At 30.3% G+C, this 14,221-nt stretch overlaps 3 protein-coding genes across 7 annotated transcripts; 2 read left to right on the top strand and 1 right to left on the bottom strand.

Annotated features, from left to right (window-relative positions):
• Positions 1–820: 820 nt before the first annotated feature.
• On the top strand, positions 821–3,685 carry LOC117601365 (ubiquitin-conjugating enzyme E2 J1). Its single transcript, XM_034318034.2, has 5 exons — positions 821–1,189; positions 1,503–1,708; positions 1,784–1,974; positions 2,047–2,164; positions 2,236–3,685. The coding sequence occupies exons 1-5, from the start codon at positions 1,153–1,155 to the stop codon at positions 2,482–2,484; spliced, it is 801 nt and encodes a 266-aa protein (XP_034173925.1). The 5' UTR covers positions 821–1,152; the 3' UTR covers positions 2,485–3,685.
• Positions 3,686–3,832: 147 nt separating this feature from the next.
• LOC117601366 (uncharacterized) lies at positions 3,833–7,839 on the bottom strand. Of its 2 annotated transcripts, XM_034318036.2 has the most exons (7): positions 7,449–7,839; positions 7,259–7,310; positions 7,102–7,148; positions 6,985–7,018; positions 6,729–6,835; positions 6,531–6,643; positions 3,833–6,450 (listed from the first exon to the last, which is right to left on the bottom strand). In XM_034318036.2, the coding sequence occupies exons 1-7, from the start codon at positions 7,502–7,504 to the stop codon at positions 6,188–6,190; spliced, it is 672 nt and encodes a 223-aa protein (XP_034173927.1). In that variant the 5' UTR covers positions 7,505–7,839; the 3' UTR covers positions 3,833–6,187. The 2 variants fall into 2 exon arrangements, with proteins under 2 accessions (XP_034173927.1, XP_034173928.1); XM_034318037.2 differs by lacking the exon at positions 7,449–7,839 and having other exon boundaries at positions 7,236–7,288.
• A 1,153-nt stretch (positions 7,840–8,992) lies between these two features.
• Positions 8,993–13,107, top strand: LOC117601362 (bis(5'-adenosyl)-triphosphatase enpp4). Of its 4 annotated transcripts, none has more exons than XR_013062324.1 (9): positions 8,993–9,474; positions 9,543–9,789; positions 9,864–9,962; positions 10,036–10,399; positions 10,474–10,683; positions 10,750–11,004; positions 11,076–11,172; positions 11,365–12,269; positions 12,407–12,484. XR_013062324.1 is itself a non-coding variant. In XM_034318030.2 (9 exons), the coding sequence occupies exons 1-9, from the start codon at positions 9,320–9,322 to the stop codon at positions 12,516–12,518; spliced, it is 1,611 nt and encodes a 536-aa protein (XP_034173921.2). In that variant the 5' UTR covers positions 8,993–9,319; the 3' UTR covers positions 12,519–13,102. The 4 variants fall into 4 exon arrangements, 3 of the variants coding, with proteins under 3 accessions (XP_034173921.2, XP_076545028.1, XP_034173922.2); XM_034318030.2 differs by having other exon boundaries at positions 12,198–12,269; positions 12,407–13,102; XM_076688913.1 differs by lacking the exon at positions 12,407–12,484 and having other exon boundaries at positions 11,365–11,420; positions 12,198–12,269.
• Positions 13,108–14,221: the final 1,114 nt, after the last annotated feature.

Genomic DNA, 14,221 nt, shown 5'->3' with positions numbered 1-14,221 from the left:
ATTATTATTAAATATTATTGTAATTATTATTATTACCGTTGCGATTATTATTATTCAAACATGTGACCGTCATCTATTATTATGAATTATTATCAGTGAAAACGACGAAGGTACGACGGATAATTGCTAAAAAATTTTAATGAAAGATCTTACTTATACATAATTATAAATACGTCATGATGACATATTCATAACAATTAATTACTACGATAACATAATGACATTATTATTATTACTATTATAAATAACACCCTATTCCCATTTGTTGTGAATGTTTACGTTGTTTTATGATATTCAGAATATTCTAAAAATAAAGTCTATAATTTCCACGAATACCAGCTTTTGTTCATCTTTATCCCTTCAAGTGATCGATGCAAGAAATAATTATCTCTATACAAAAATGAAATTATAATTTAATAAGAAATGGTTTATGTAATCAACTATCATGTAACCTCATTAACACGTATAATTAAATTCTCTACACTCATGAATCATTCCAGCCATAATTATCTAATATCGTTTCATATTCAGTTATCTTAACAATGCTTAATCATTAAAATCAAATGTAACAAGATTAAATTTGAATATTTAATTTATTAATAGTCATTCAGTTCATGCAGTTTAAGCACGTAAGGAAAAAATTATGCATTATAATAATATAAAAAATGTATAAGGTAATAATATATGAAATATTTTATAAAATCTCATCGATTTTGTTCCATTTTAAGGTTAAATACACATGGTTTTTTTTATAAACGATAATTAAAAGCAGAAGCATTGTTGACCCGTTTCGAAATTTCCGGAGATAATGTTAGTCAACTTCTCCGCACATTTGCGAGCAAACTTCAAGCGGTGAAACAGATTTAAGTGCGCGTGCACACGATAAGCGCGGCCACTTTCACGTTATTTTTTACGGGATCGTGTATGTACCGCTGTTCCTATTAAGCCAGGTCAAAATTAATTTCGTCGTAATTAGAGCAACATACCTATATAATTTTTGAATGATCAGGCTGTGTGCAAAGGAAAATGTGAGAAAGAATGCACAGTGATTGGATACGTCGATGCATTGAGGCCGTCTGACAGAACAGATAGCACTCAGCTCGAGTACTATTTTTATTTCAGTTGTTAACCTCGGTCGACACATTCAACGAAATGTCATTCGAAGGGAAATACAACGCGAAAAGCCCTGGTAAGTTCGCGAGAAAAACGAATTTCGTTCTTTTCATGCTGTCGTTACGTTTATAAACGAATGGCGTATATTTGAGTTTTCATAATTCAATGAAACATTGTTATCTTTAAGAATTAACTTCACGTTATCTCGTGATACGTGTCACTAAACTTTCTCTTTCAATATGTCCAGTTTAACGAATGTATTTGCATAGATTTACCTTATGTATTGGAATGATTTATTTGATTGAATCTAATTACCAATTGTACTTGTTGCAAATATGTTATTGTATAAAATAATACACTTAGTCACTGGTAACACCACATCATTTCAGCGGTCAAAAGATTAATGAGAGAAGCTCAAGAACTTCATGAAGCTACAGAGGAATATTGCGCTGCTCCTTTAGAAGACAATCTCTTTGAATGGCATTTTACTGTACAAGGGCCACCATCCACAGACTTTGAAGGTGGTGTTTACCACGGTAGAATTTTGTTACCTCCTGAGTATCCTATGAAACCTCCAAATATTATATTATTAACAGTAAGCAAATTTTCATCCCAGCTATATTTCCAATTTCAAATAAGAAATATATTAACTGTATCATTTTTTTTTTAGCCAAATGGCCGTTTTGAAACAAACAAAAAGATCTGTCTCAGTATTTCTGGTTATCATCCAGAAACATGGCAGCCTTCCTGGAGTATTAGAACAGCTCTGTTGGCTTTAATTGCTTTTATGCCAACACCAGGAAATAGAACAATTGGTTCTTTGGATTATAGTAAAGAAGAAAGGCAAAAACTTGCAAAAAAGTAATCGATAGAAATTTTTTGGATTCATTTTATCAATTGGGTCAGGTATTTATAAATGTTTCCTTGTTATAGATCTCTGAGTTGGCAGTGTGACACTTGTGGGAAAGTAGTCGATTTGTTATCTAAAAATTCAGTCAAGAAACCCATCACAGAGGAAGAACAAACTATGTTAGACACAATTGCTTTGAAGGTACATTTATAACTATTACACAAATGTCTGTAACTTATTTCAGTTAAAAAAGAAAAGCATCATAATTTTAGGCTGATGAGTCACCTACATCAGATACATCATTCACAGTCAATACAGATAATATTTTAGAAAATGAACTGAGGCAACGTAACGTTGAAACGACTTCTATCGAGAATCAAGATCGACAAGAATCAGATGTTATAGTGAATCAACAAGTAGAAACGATGTCATCTTCTAATGATTTGTTTTGGAGCATTCTAATTGCTTCCTTAGTGTCAGCGATTATTCTGCTTGTTTTGCGACGACTATTTCTCGTTTAAATTATTCTAAATGTAACAAAAGTTATAATATTGTAAGTATGTTAACAAAACGAAGTAAATTTTATACACATTTTATGAACAACATTTTTAAACTTAGAAAAAAGAACTCTCAGATTTATATACTCTAGAAATGGATCTGGATTTCATGGAAACACAATGTATAATTGCACCGATGTATCCACTTTAGAACATATCTACCTTTCTCTTACACAAAACCACTCGCTTTATAAAAATATTATATACTTCTGTTCAATATACTTCATTTGCATTGGCTGTATTTACTAGTCTTTTAAATTCTTTTTCATCTTTTTAATATACCATATCTCGCACTGTATAGTTTAAAGGAATTTAATTTGTATCCCTAAAGAAATTATTAATTATTAATTGCATTTAACACATATATTAGTTATTAATTTTCATATATAAATCATCTTAGTAGTATATAAATTAACAAGGATATTATTTTCATCACTGTTATACTATGTTTATGTCAAAGTTTCCAAGTATTATTTAACTGAATCTATACTACAATAAAATTAATATCTTAAAAATATATTTTAAATGCTTATGGTTTCAAACTACAGCTATGTACTTTTTCTCTTATTGTTACGCAAATGTAGATAAACTATATGTTAGAAATGTATATAACTTATAACTTTAGTATAAACTAAATGAATTATTCATTATGTTGTATTTCGAAATACTGTGCAGATAAAATGCAAACAAAATACACCAGCTTTAAAAGTATCAAACTGCAGCAAAAATATAATACCAGTATCTCTATTGACTGCTTTAATACCTGTTGATATTTTATGTGCATAAAACAATTGTCAATGTAATAACAAAACGTACTCGTTACCCAGAAATTACGTAGATGATTCTGGCATGGTTGAGACTTAATTTAAAATGTACTAACAGAACACGTTTATATTCAAATGAAAGTTGTTTGATAAAATGTAAATTTATAACAAAATTAAGCATTAATATATTGGAAAATTAAAAACAAAGTATTATTGTTACGGGACCATGTGGGATATGATTTCATTACACTTATACATACACAATAGTGAATCAAAAATGATTAAGAATACAAAGATATTTAGGCACAAAGTATAACATTTATCTTGTCATTTGTTTTTGCATATACATAGAAATACATTTAATAAACAGTTTTTGATTTGTTAAACAATAAATAAAGCCCATACAATTTATTGCAAATAACACCATGGTTGTACACAAAATCATACTTCAATAAATGAAAATATTGATATAAGGATAATTATGTTTAATGTGTAAGCAAACGATGCAGTTTCGATTCCGTTATATCGTAAATCTGCAATGAAGAGTAAACGACTGTGCATAAAATGTAAACAGTATTATTTTACATTATTAATGCTAGGCGCATAAAGATATTTTTTAAAGCCAACAATGATAAATTTTGTTTACAACTTCAAAACTGATACAATGTTAATTCTTATACATATAAAATATATATACATACAATACCATTAAATGTTTTGAGTCAATAAATGTAAATTAATCTTATTATTAATATAAAATAGCCGGACAATCAATTAAAATTTTATATATAAATGTAACATGTAAAATAATCATTTCAGTACAAAATAGTAGCCGTAAATAGATTTAATACTGAAAATATTTTTGGTCCCTATTATTTTAGAATACTTAAAACTGAAAAAAATGCTCTTGCAAACATTTACCAATTCAGTGACAAACAATTTAAACGTATTACAAACCTTTTTTTTTAACGAAACTCAAATTTAAAGGTGAAATTCGATCAATTTTTCAGTATTATTTGTAATAATAGAATGATAAACTTTACCCAACGGTCGTATAAACAATGTACTTTATCATTTTATTTCTGATATAGAAACAGATTGCAAGCGTTTTATAATTCTCTTGTCACTTGAAGCTTTACAGGTGAACATATAAAATCTGTTCACCTTCACATTAAACAGTATACATAAATCTAATTTATTTGCATGTTGGACACGTGTCATACTAAATAATAATAATAAAAATATTAATGCCAAGACACATAAGCGTTGCACAACTAATACTCCTGTGCGTTTCTGTGGTGTAACTTAACATAAGCTTTTGTAAATTTTATTTTTCAATATATCAAAAATGTTTGATTTCAGTTTCGTAGTTACAGATAAATTATAACAAAAAAAAATATTTTTTATTAAGCGCATAAATATTTATGGCACTGCATTATTAACATACTGCGTTATTATTATTTATCATTTAATTATCATTAATGTTACATTTATCTGTACTATTGCTGCATACATTTTGATTTTTTCATTGCAAATTATTTTTAAACTAATGATCTTAAATGTAATTATGTAATTTAAATGCAACGTAGCCGCAAATATACATATAATAATGTAATCGAACTTTAAAGTAGCATTAACTAGTTACAAATTAATATATAATTTTTCTTTTTTATCTATTGTAAGGCAGCTACCTCGGTTTCAAATTTATTCACTTCAATAGTCGATAGTCTATCTAAAATTATTTACCTAATCACTTCGTAATACTTCAACTTTAGTAGAAACGTTTTGTACACTCAAATATATATATCAACATTAATATTATGCCAGCACCACCTTGTCTTTTTTTTTTATTATAATCTTGTGGAGATTCATAAAATTTGATCGTGACTAGATTTACGTAAGACTATGTGGTAGTCTTTCTTATATAAAATACAATTAATTTAGGAGACTAAGCCCTAAAAGAAGGATTTTCCGAAACAAGCCATTTTTACTTCCACTTGCAAAAAATATATTGCATTGATAGCACCTCATACATTTTAATCTTATAATCTCTGGTTTTGTTTATCCCCCTATCTATATTAAAAGTATTGAATAGTAGATTTTACAAACGTAAAAATCCGTATTGTTGCATGGATGATATGCAGTGTTTAACCATTTGAAGCACAATTGGCCATTTATATAAAAATTCTGTATAAAAAATTAAAAAGAAACATAAAAAACTTTGGTTTTACTTAGATATGCTTCAAAAGGTTAAAGTAATATGTTACATTTATACATTGTATAGAAAAAACATGAGATCAATTGTTGTCAGTAAATTATTTATAAACATCGAGGGACTGAAAGAAAGAATAAGCAATTTTTTAAATAGAATATATAAGTTATTAATAGGAAGAAAGTTATTGTCCTATGAAAGTTGAATGCAACGAGAATAAAAATATTTATCTGTTGTTAATTTATTGGAAAAAAAAGATATAATTACGGGAGCAGGAAATGCACTGAAAGAAAAATGCAGTACTGTTTGAAATTGAAAAACAAACGCATGTTCTTTCATTTACCTATGTAAAATTTATATACATATGTATTATATAAAAAATTCTTCGTTTCAAATGTTGGCATTTTTCTTTTTTTTTTTATATATAATAACCTGGTGAAAGATATTTTCAAGCAACACAGCTTTCTATTAAAATTCTGTGTTAACTATCTTATCTTATGCACGTATGTATATATACCTTGAAACAATACAAATATATCTTCATATTGTTTCAACAATACAAATATTGAAACAGTAGAATCTTTTTTTTTTGTTTCCTAAAAGTATTTCATGTACATTAATTCCGTTGTGTACTCCCTTTTAGTAATACAAAAATACAAATAATCCTGTTAAATTATAAATGCATTATTTATCAACTGCTATTAGTCCATTCACCTGTTTCTTTCAATGCTCTATCCGTCAACCTCTCTATCTCAGTTAAAAGCTGTTCAGTCTCTAAATCAACACATACCATATCCGCTTCGACCGGATCCCATTCTAAACTATTTGGTGTAGAGACTCTTGACCAAGGAGATGCTGTCAAACTAGAGGGTTGACTATTGTTAACCGATGTTTGTGTTATAGAACCGTCGGTACTTTCAACCTTTTCATTATCCATGACTGGCAGAGGCATCCCTAAGAATACAATATTTTTACATTCTATGGGTTATACACAAATCTACACGTTTGAAGTTGATTAATAAAAACTATTTTACCCTCGTGTTCCCACTCTAAATCTAACGAGGATCCTGGAGTGGAAGAAACACATGCTTGTTGTTTTATTAACGTTCTTGCATCAAGAATTTGAAGTGGAGTGTCCAGTCCAGAACTAGCAAGTTTGCAATCATATTTCAGTTAACAGTATGTACTAAACAACCATCAAAACATTATCCTAATTAAAGCGTCGAGTATACCTAGTAGAAGCATCGTTTCTAGAACTCAGTCTAGCATATTTATTAGTACCCTTTGACCATCCACCATCTTCTAACAACTCCAATGTTACAGGAACTCCATGTTTTTTCTGGAAGTATATTATGAAGTTAAATGAATATCTCTTGATAATGAAAATACAACAACTGACTTTAATTATTACATTGCAATTAATAATAATTTCATCTCAACAAGAAACTTACAATTTTCAAATAAAACCTAATAGTCTAATCCAATTACCTTGAATCGGTTTAAGGAGAGAAACGATAACAGGCTATCCAGGAAGCATAACAATGAAACACATAATTAATATAAAAAAAATAAAATGCTGGTTTAAAGCTCGATACAATATCTTACGTTTTTGATCCTCTAGATTGGTCTGCATCTCCTTTGTCATCCATGAACTACAAAAAAAATCAATACTTACAAATAAATAAAAAACTTACACATAAGTCTAGGTATTTATATTCATTATGAAATATATAATTTACATTGCAGAACCATATGTATATACCTCAACTTGTTCGTCTCCTTGGAAAGACATACTGGTGTGCCTCTGATAAAACCTTAAATTTAAATATGTTCATTGTATCAGAAACTAAGAGAAGTACATGGTAACATTATAGAAAGGTATAAACATTCATCTGAAGATAAATTTTTTGCACAATTTTTGTTATAGTGAAATAAAGAGACATGGTTCTAACCTGTATGACAAGGAATCTGTAACTTTGGAAATGCAGCGGCCGAAACAGGCCCCCATGACCTGTTAACACACGGCGTATCGCCGTCATCTAACTGATATATAAGGGTTCAGATTTCGATATTTAATGCCACGTAATAGATAAATAATAAAGGAACGGAACGTAACTCTTCATACAAAGCAATAGAAATATCAAATGTGACTCATCTTTTTCAAATACAGTCCATCCCGCTCTTGAATGTCTGTCAATTGCATACTTGAATACACTCCTACTTGCTGCAGTTATATTTGATACGCTTGCGTTAAAAAACAAGCTCGCCAACTTGATTTTTGAACGAAGCAGGGTCTCCAAAAGAAATTGAAATGAAAAAAGGTCTGAGATAAGATCAGTCCAAGTACTCTTCCTCTATGCATAACAAATTAATTTGGCTGATTATTTCTAATTGCAGTAAGCATTCTTTTGCTGGCTTCGTTTGAAAGACATTATCACTAGCAGCGACTACAGATCCAGTTGACCACGAGTATGCAATAGAGAAAGGGTAGTGATCTTTAATCTTTACTCTGTACTTTTTTATAGTTCATGAGTAGTCATTAGTACAGTAAAAGCTGGATATATGCAACAAACATTGGGACCCAGATGTTGCATATATCCAGCCGAGGTGTCGATTCTGGGCGTTTAATGTTTCATATATCCAGCCGAGGTGTCGATTCTGGGCATTTAATGTTGCGTATATCCAGTCGAGGTGTCGATTCTGCGTTCGTACACATCGTTTGTATTCAGCCGTGATACCTATTCTACGTTCGTACACAACATGCGACGTGTTGCATGTTGCATGTTGCGTGTTTAATGCATCTTTGGTGTACGGCCTGCCTTATGTTTGGTATCGTTTTAATCAGAAAAATCTCACAAATGCGTTAGTAAAAGTTTCATTAAGAAAAAGTTAAAAATAAAAAAGTTTTATCGTTCAATTAGTATTAGTCATACCAATATTACGGTTGGATCATATTACACGGTTTCCTCGTTGAGCGGTTCGGTTCGCTTAAGGGGTCCCCCCAAGTGAAGGGGATAGCAATGTTGTATATATCCAGCCAAACTTTTGTTGCGAACCTCGCCTGTATGTATGAGTGCAATATCGTGTGAACTTAGCTGCAAGCTTGTAGTTGAATGAAATGTAATATGGCGACAATGCCATAAGAGTATGACTGCAGCAAAGAGTAGGCAAAGAGTAGGTATACCGCAGTTCACCAGAGTCTATAACTGCGACGCGCAGGTTGGAAGATGGTGGGGGAACGCAGCGAGCTCTCTGCTAATCGCTTTCCACTTCGTTTGAGAGTATCGCCAATCAGAGCGAAGATGCGTACTGGAGATGCGCTAAGAACGAAAACTGGTCTTTTCGCAGTTATGGACTCTGGTGAACTGCGGTATATAATAAGAGGCGACACTCTGAGAGAGAAACTACTTGTAGAGAGGGACAAAGTGATACAACCCATTTAAAGGTCCATTCGGCAATCTTCGTTTGCGGCCGTGAGCAGAGCGCTTCAGCACCTTGCTCACGTCCCAAAATCCCTATAATCTGGAACGGCACACGCAACAGTATTTAACAATCGTTGCAGAAAGCTACCATCTGGTAATGTGTAGTTCATGTAATTTGGTGGTATTTTTAAAGAGACAAATTCTCGGTGATGTGTATACGTGTATTATATGATATATTTGAATTCAAGAACAGTAGATTTTAATTGAAAAAAACGTATACTCCAACTATAAGGATTATTGATAATCAGATGTTTTTGACTGTAGCTTTATATTCTATTGAAGTAATCATGAGATATTTTTTGTAAAACCATGGAGAAAATAGTGTAATAAACGTGAACTAAATGAAATATTTCATCCTGTCAAGAGACCAATTTACATTTACCATGAATTCTATAAGCACCTTTGTTTTAATGCTTATTGTATTACTTAATATCAAAGATGGATTAATGATATCGCAACACCCAAAATTGTTGGTAATATCGTATGATGCATTCAGGTATGTTTCATGATGTTCTACCTCTGGAATTTTAAGATATTTGATACTTAATCTCTTGTGTTTTACAGATATGATTATTTTAATAGAAACTTGACACCATTTATGAATAAACTGAAACACGAAGGCACATACACAGATTACATGATGAATATTTTTGTCAGTAAAACATTTCCTAATCACCATACAATGGCGACAGGATTGTATGCAGAAACGCACGGAGTTGTAGATAATGAATATTATGATCCAATTTCAGGAAATACCACAAAGCATTCGTATAATCTATATCATTATAATAACAAAGTCCTTCCTATTTGGGTACGCAAAGAATCTTATATTCAATGTTTTTTCGCAAGCACGATCATTGTCTAATCAATTTTTATGAATAATAGACTGCTAATCAAAAACATGGTGCTCAAAGAAGAAGCGGTATAATGATGTGGCCTGGCGGTATTTATGAATATCACGGAATTACTCCGACATTTGCGCAGGTTTGCGTTTTTTATTATCAAATTTTAAACAGAAGTTTTGGATATAATGTAATAACATAATTTATGTTATTAGAATTTTAATGAAACCATATCCTGGGAAGAACGAATAGACACTTTAGTATCATGGTTTGTTCATCCTATACATCCAATCAATTTTGGAATATTATACATTGAAGAACCAGATTACCATGGTCACATTGTTGGAATAAATGGCCCTGAATTTGATAACATTCTTAGGAAATTAGACAATCTAACAAAGTATTTGCATGATAAGATAGAGTATCATGGTCTGCATGATCTTAATATTGTTCATTTAAGTGATCATGGAATGGCACCTGTCAAGATAGACAGAATAATAGACTTGACAAAATATATTAATAGTTCTGATTATAAATTTGTTGGTACTTCACCAGGTTTACATATTTTCCCTAATCCTGGTATGTTGATTCATAATATAAATCTATTTTTATTTAAATGAAATAAATATCTTATATAATTTTGTTTTGCGCAGGCAAGGAGGATATAATTTATCAGTCATTAAAACAAGCTGCCACGAAAACAATGACGTTCAGGGTTTATAAAAGAGAAGAAATTCCTAAAAAGTATCATTATGGAAACAATACACGCGTTGGTTCTATATTTGTTATTGCTGAAGTTGGATATGCATTTCAAAATCTTCTTGACACTATAGAATATTACAAGAAGAAATTTAATATAACAGGTATTTATCTGTAACATAAGATTTCAAACTATTAAATATAAATTTTTACATTATATAAATTTTCAGTAAACGGTGACTCAGAATTCGGCCTCCATGGTTATGATAATGAAGCAGTGGAAATGCACCCCTTCTTTTTTGCAAAAGGTCCCGCGTTTATGCCAAAATGCAAATTAGAACCTTTTAACAATTTAGATTTATTCCCCTTATTTTGTAAGATACTTGATTTAGAATGTCCTACGGTAAACGGTACTTTATCACATCTAACTAAGTGCCTTAAGAAACATCATCAAGATATTACAATTATTGCTTACCGAATGATATGTAAGTGAAAATTGTGTAGTGATTATTTTGGTTACTGGAATATCTGTAATTAATATTTATTTTCAATTAAGTTGTAGCTACGACTATTTCTATGACAATGGTGGGAATTATAGGAGCACTCGTAATGTTCTACATCAGGAAAAGACGATTAGGAGTGAAAAGTTACAGGTAAGTGATAGTATATTCTGTAAACTACTTTTATCCTTTTAGCATTTATAAAGAATTATTAATTTGGCAATATAACAAGTGTTTGAAATAAAAAATGTTTGTACCTTTGGTTTTAAATAATTGCACCTGAAAAATATTATAATAACGATTTTACCATTAATAGTTATTATAATAACTATTTTAATTTTTCAGGAGATATTATCCAGTGGATGGATAATACTTATAACACAACAAGCAATATATCAAATGTATACATTTTATTATGTTATATACAAGTAACGAATTAAGTAAAGAAAAATGATTTTAAAAGATGGTATAATAGTATTACGCAGAAAGTAAATTTTAAGAATATTAGATTACTCTTTATATACAGTTTTATTTTATTTTTTTAATTCAGAAAGTAACGAAGTGTTTTAGAAGAGATTTGTAGTGTTTTTAAATAATTAACGATCTTATAAATGAATCTCTAATTAGTTATAATTACGGTAATGGTTACGGATAATGTTTTAGTTTATGTAAAGACATACATAATTTGGAGGTAATTTTTAGTAGAGAATCGTTAATTGTAATCTAGTAAAATATGCACGGAAAATTGTAATTATTCAATACCTTTTTATAATGCTGGGGTCACATCTGCGTTAACGTCCAAAGGTCGTCAACTAATGTGAGAAAAAATTACATGCTGGGTTTTACATTTGTAAGTGGCTATATTTAGCAATACGAGTGAAGTCCCTTTGATATGAGAAAAAAGACCACCATCCGAGCTACGTTCAACGCCTAATGTCATTAATAATGTTATAAGATTAGCGTGTTAATCCGTGGCTACACTTAAATTATGCGTTAACCGTTGATGGAGCCTCAGCATAACACAGTTCAGTGAAAGGTTCTTTAACAATAAACAAAATATGAATTTCTCATTTATATGTCAATAAATAAATATTTTAAACAAAAAAGATACTTCCTAATACATCTACTCTTTTCAATGTTAATACAAAAAATAATCAGATTCGACTTTTTGTTTTTAGAAGAATACTGGAAGATTTGGAAGCACAGTACCATTTGGATAAAAGTCGCAATATTGAAAATGTTACTTGCAAGTAAATTTCCAAAGATTTATTTTCAATTTTTTTTCTTGGTTTTCTTGTCACGGGGGACTGCTTTATAAAAAAAAACATACAAAATTTAGAATTTAAAAACGAATAAAAAAATGTTAATAATATATTTCTCTTTTCAGATTAAACCATTTTCCAGATTTATTTATAATTTCATCCCATACGAAGAGTAGACATTCATATGCAAATAAGGGAAGCATTAAATATAGGAAATCTCTTTTTCAGTATAGGTGACATATGCTTCATATGTTGCACCATTAAACATATAAATGAGAAAATACTTCTGTGATAAAACGAACAATTTGATATTTTCTGACCACTCAAAATAGTGTACATATACTCGAGAACAATCATTGTTAATTTGGTATACTAGATACATAGATATTCATGAGTTTAGATGAAATATTACACGAACTTTTTATTTTCTTGAATTCTTTAACAAGATATTCTCTGCAATAAACGTATAGAATAGGAAGCTTACAAAGTACGAATTAATTTTTGCATTTGTACTATTGCTATTTATTCTTTTCGCTTATGGGAGATTATAATAGCTAACTATAAGACTATTCACCATGTACGCTTATGGCATTGTGTCTCATTTATATTCTGGCTACTGGTGACCAGTTCCACGGTAAATAAATGGTTAAAGAACAACATAATTAACATGCACAGTATTACTATAGGAACTAGATTGTAACATAATTTATCTTAACTGACAGAGTATTGTATGAATAATTGAATTTCTTAGAACAAGTGAACTTGATCATACACCAATTGTGTAACAATTCACATAAACATATGTAAATATATCAGATATGTAAATACATACTATTATAGAAAACCTGTACCGTTTCTTTACTTTTTAACAAAATGTTAAATATTTGAGAATTTTCCAATTCAAATGACATAATTATATCTGCTGACTTAGAAAGTCTCAATGTATCATAATATAAAACATAGATGCATGCATCTAGAAGTTATTGATTAAAAAACAAGTCAGACCCAACAAGTTATGTCATCATTGAGTGATAGTATCTTGTCTGACATATATAAATGACTAACAGACGCAACGTCATTGAGACATCTACCGATAGTGTTCAGACATTGCATAGGAAACATTACCCTTTAATACCATAATTGCTTGGTTCAGCTGTTTGAACTGATATGTCATAGAGAAGGATTCTGTTAAGTTGACAGGGCCAAGGTGATACAGGTGTCAGTAATTATTGTAAGAAACATTATACAAAGTTTCTGATCGTGCTGTTTTTCTCTTCGCTATTTAATTATTCTAGCGACGTTTTTTACCAGCGTCATACATGCGACGTCTTTGATATCCCCCATGAGATCATGATTTCTTTTTATGTGCTTTATAACAGGTGAAAATCATATATGGTCTAAAATTACAATGTTTAAAAAAATGATGAATGAAGTTTTACTGATAGCAAACGTTATTATTTAATTACAGTAAATTTGTAGCGTCAGCCATGGATGACCCCTGCGACAGTCAACATTGTTATCATATCATACAATCTGAAAATACATGATCATTTGTAGTTATTAATAAACATGATTTCCATTACGTATTTTGCTATTGAATAATCCGGAAATTCAACATCAATTAACCTGCTACACCATATGGCTACCCGCAATAACAACTCAATCGACCTTGAACTAAAATTACCGTTTGGCGGGATCAAATTATTTGGGAAATACCAAAAAGACGTGGTGATCAGCATCCGTAACACCATAGGTGTTGCTTATTTCCATGAATTCAATGCCGTAGGTAGCGGAGCAGAACTGGTTTAAGATTGCTACATTGCAGATGCAAGGCATTAAAATCCCCGAGTGCTCCGATGCATGCGAGTACAAATCAATGCGGCATTAATCATATTTTAACATAAATCATGTGTAATTGAATGAGAAAACGATGAAAAATA

The sequence above is a fragment of the Osmia lignaria genome, chromosome 6 (genome assembly GCF_051020975.1).
Source record: "Osmia lignaria lignaria isolate PbOS001 chromosome 6, iyOsmLign1, whole genome shotgun sequence".
In the NCBI taxonomy this organism is placed as follows: Eukaryota; Metazoa; Arthropoda; class Insecta; order Hymenoptera; family Megachilidae; genus Osmia; species Osmia lignaria.
Note: the sequence above shows the minus strand (reverse complement) of the source record. Positions and strands in the feature narration are given on the sequence as shown.

Coding starts and splice junctions, on each gene's coding strand:
- LOC117601365 (XM_034318034.2), top strand. CDS start 1,153: ATGTCATTCGAAGGGAAATACAACGCGAAAAGCCCTG. Junction 1,709..1,783: donor CAAATATTATATTATTAACA/GTAAGCAAATTT, acceptor TTTTTTTTTTAG/CCAAATGGCCGTTTTGAAAC. Junction 2,165..2,235: donor TAGACACAATTGCTTTGAAG/GTACATTTATAA, acceptor TCATAATTTTAG/GCTGATGAGTCACCTACATC.
- LOC117601366 (XM_034318036.2), bottom strand. CDS start 7,504: ATGGGGGCCTGTTTCGGCCGCTGCATTTCCAAAGTTACAGATTCCTTG. Junction 7,311..7,448: donor ACAGATTCCTTGTCATACAG/GTTAGAACCATG, acceptor TTTAAATTTAAG/GTTTTATCAGAGGCACACCA. Junction 7,019..7,101: donor CAATCTAGAGGATCAAAAAC/GTAAGATATTGT, acceptor CTTCCTGGATAG/CCTGTTATCGTTTCTCTCCT.
- LOC117601362 (XM_034318030.2), top strand. CDS start 9,320: ATGAAATATTTCATCCTGTCAAGAGACCAATTTACATTTACCATGAAT. Junction 10,400..10,473: donor ACATATTTTCCCTAATCCTG/GTATGTTGATTC, acceptor TGTTTTGCGCAG/GCAAGGAGGATATAATTTAT. Junction 11,173..12,197: donor TTAGGAGTGAAAAGTTACAG/GTAAGTGATAGT, acceptor TTTTGTTTTTAG/AAGAATACTGGAAGATTTGG.